We start from the raw sequence: 2945 nt of genomic DNA on the forward strand, positions 1-2945 counted from the left end.
TTTTTTGGTTTGTCTTTAAGCTTTGGACTCCCCCTTTTGTACCTGAGAATCATGATGATGTCTACACTGACTCTGTCCTGTGCCTGATGTACAGCAGCACCCTGATTCCAGAGTCTGAGCTGCCCCCTGTGTTTGTCAGAAGGGCGTGGAAGCGGCAGAGATCAGAGCCGTCCTGTAAGTTTGGACTCAGAATTACACAGGAGGGTGTAATGTGTGGTCACATTTTTGTGTGAAGTGCTATGAAAACCCTTCTGCAAGAATCTCTTTGTGATTCGCAGCTGTCGGTTTTCTGTCATGATCTTGGTGCACGAAGTTGCTTTCTCACTGGAGGTAATAACTTTTGCCAATTAGCCCCAGGAGAGAGAAAGAAGCGTTGCCACGGGAGGATGGTTGTTCCTCCACCTTCGCTGTTTGACCGAGTGACTCCAAGAATAATGAAAACACGGCAGAAGAGCCAAGCTCAGAAGGCCCTGCCCGGGGTACCACAGAAAACGTATTTTGCAAGGCCTTTGTCAGCTCTCCCCAGCTCAGCTGCAGACACTGGGCAGGATGGCCCTGCGTGGCTGATTGCTGAAGACGTGGCACTGCTAAAAGTAAGACGGTCCTTTAAGTTTTTGTTGACTTCAGAAAGTTTTTACTTGCAAGTTTAGTCCAGCATCCGTAGGCCTTGCTTCGTGCAGGATTAAACGTGTTTGTGCACACAGGAAGAGTGTTTAACTGAAACATTTCACAGATGGGATTTCCCTCTGCCCCTCAGGCCATGGAACAGTCACGGACAGCTCCTCTAAAGCTGGCTGTTGTGTCACCAGCAAGGGCAGCAAACTGGGACTTTGTCAGCGACGTGGTCAACTCCTCCAACCACGTCTATCGCTCCCCAAGGCAATGCCAGAGTCGTTACGTAAGAGCCTTGGCAGGTCCAGAGGGAAAGGTGAGTTTAAATTGAAATGTGCTTTGCATTGGGAAGACTTGGGGGTTTTTTGCTTAGGAATAGGAATTTCTTCAATGCTATGACAGTTTGACCATTTTGGACTATCAGCGTATTAAAATAAGGAAGGGGAGCTGTTTATTTTAAAGTGGCAGGATATGAATTGTCTTCAGTCAAGACTACTGTTAACTATGATTTTTGAGACACTTATGATCACTTATTTTTGGTCCCCAAGCCTTGAATATCTATTTGTCCCAGAACATAGGTGGTTATCCTCCTTGTGCCAGAAAAGCCTCTGCTAAGGATCAGGATTGTGAGCGTGCCCAAGTCTATATGAATCACTTTGAGCTGGTGACAATGACTACTAGAAAAAGAAGTTCCTCAAATAGGTTTCTGTAAGTTTAATTTTACTGTCAATATTTTTCCCCAGATTTAACAGTAAATCCCTTTGGTGGCCTGATTGGTGAATTTTTTTTTTTTTTTTTGGTAAGCACAGAGGTATTTCACAGGGGCTTTTCTCTTGTCAAAAAACTCTGTGATGACTTTTAGCCTTAAGTGTCAGAGAATCAAACCTCTGCTTGTGCTGATGTAAAGGAAAGCCTGAAGTGCTTCAGTATTGCTCCATGGGATGCACCAGTTCCCTGCTCATCCCCAGCTGTGTCAGATCTTAACTCCAGAATTTTAAAATTCTTTGAGTTAAAACATTGTGATATTAAAATAGCTGCACAAAATTCAGTTACCTTAAGCTACTTCATTTACTTTCAGTGCAGAGAACTACAATAATCTCCTACCAATGTCTGGGGTTGTTTCCACCTGTGCGGAGCCTTTGACGGTGCAGGAAAAGGTCCGTTCGGTTTTTCCAGGTGAATTCCACTCTGTACGTTCTTTTCAGTACCTTTTCAAGTCTTTTAATTACCAAATCTTTTCAATTGCTTTCCCCTGTAAAAACAATTGCAAAGCCTGTTAATAAGGAAACATATAACAAGGGTATTTGGAAGACTGAAAACTGTTCTGTGTGGGTTTTGGCCGCCTAATCCCCTTTCATTGCCTCAGCCCTCTGTTCCAGACATCCACCTTTACACTTCTGTTGCAGTTGTCTCATTTTTGGGGCATTTCAGCAATGTCAGAAGCAGCCAACCCTGATATATATATATAATTTTTTTTTTTTTTGGTCAAGTCAGAATTTTGATTGCAATTATTGGTTTAGAGACAACTAGGAAGGATAAATCTTTACACGAATTCACAGTAACAATTGTGAGGTTTATCTGCTCAGAATTAAAACAGTTAATAAGAGGCCTCTTGCTGTGATCCCTCCTTCCACCTCTTTCTGTTGTCATAGGCCTTGAGTGAAGAACAAAAAGCTTCTCCCACACAGGAGCAACAACCTGGCCAGCAGCAAGAAGAGGAACAAACAGTGGAGCAAATCCAAACCCAGTGATAACCACAGGGGCAAACACAGGTCTCTTGTCCTGAGCGAGGGGAAGTCCTGTGAGCTCACAGAATCACTGAGTCCAACCTCTGACCCAACACCACCTTGTCCACCGGACCATGGCACTGAGTGTCACATCCAGTCTCTTCCTAAACACCTCCAGAGCCCAGGGACGGTGACTCCACCACCTCCCTGGGCAGTCCATTCCAATGTCTGATCACTCTCTCTGTGAAGAACTTCTTCCTGATGTCCAACCTAACCCTCCCCTGGCACAGACTGTGCCCTCTCGTCCCTGATTCCCTGGGAGCAGAGCCCGACCCCCACTTCTCTCCCCTCTCCTGTCAGAGAGTTGCAGAGTGCGAGGTCTCCCCTGAGCCTCCTCCTCTCCAGGTTGAGCCCCCTCAGCCGCCCCTCACAGGACCTGCGCTCCATCCCCTCACCAGCCCCGCCGCCCTTCTCTGGAGCTCTCAAGCGTTGTGTTTGATTTACACCAAACCCTGAAGGACAGCCCTGCCCGCACAGAAGTTACTGTCAATAAACGCGGGGTTTTTTTCCGTCCTGTCGCCGCCTCTCGTTCCTATCGCGACATAC

At 46.3% G+C, this 2945-nt stretch overlaps 1 protein-coding gene across 1 annotated transcript; it reads left to right on the forward strand.

The window, feature by feature from the left end:
- The first annotated feature begins 7 nt into the window (after positions 1–7).
- On the forward strand, positions 8–2363 carry LOC114071231 (E1A-binding protein p400-like). Its single transcript, XM_027908989.1, has 6 exons — positions 8–174; positions 352–593; positions 758–928; positions 1184–1320; positions 1691–1769; positions 2265–2363. The coding sequence occupies exons 1-6, from the start codon at positions 87–89 to the stop codon at positions 2361–2363; spliced, it is 816 nt and encodes a 271-aa protein (XP_027764790.1). The 5' UTR covers positions 8–86.
- Positions 2364–2945: the final 582 nt, after the last annotated feature.

The sequence above is a fragment of the Empidonax traillii genome, unplaced genomic scaffold (assembly GCF_003031625.1).
Source record: "Empidonax traillii isolate 1590-97213 ecotype Southwest subspecies unplaced genomic scaffold, ASM303162v1 scaffold1905:size50868, whole genome shotgun sequence".
In the NCBI taxonomy this organism is placed as follows: domain Eukaryota; kingdom Metazoa; phylum Chordata; class Aves; order Passeriformes; family Tyrannidae; genus Empidonax; species Empidonax traillii.

Excerpts from the sequence above, each read along its gene's own strand:
- LOC114071231 (XM_027908989.1), top strand. The coding sequence starts at position 87 with ATGTACAGCAGCACCCTGATTCCAGAGTCTGAGCTGCCCCCTGTGTTT. Across the intron at positions 929-1,183 it reads TGGCAGGTCCAGAGGGAAAG|AACATAGGTGGTTATCCTCC; the intron begins GTGAGTTTAAAT and ends TATTTGTCCCAG. Across the intron at positions 1,321-1,690 it reads AGTTCCTCAAATAGGTTTCT|TGCAGAGAACTACAATAATC; the intron begins GTAAGTTTAATT and ends ATTTACTTTCAG.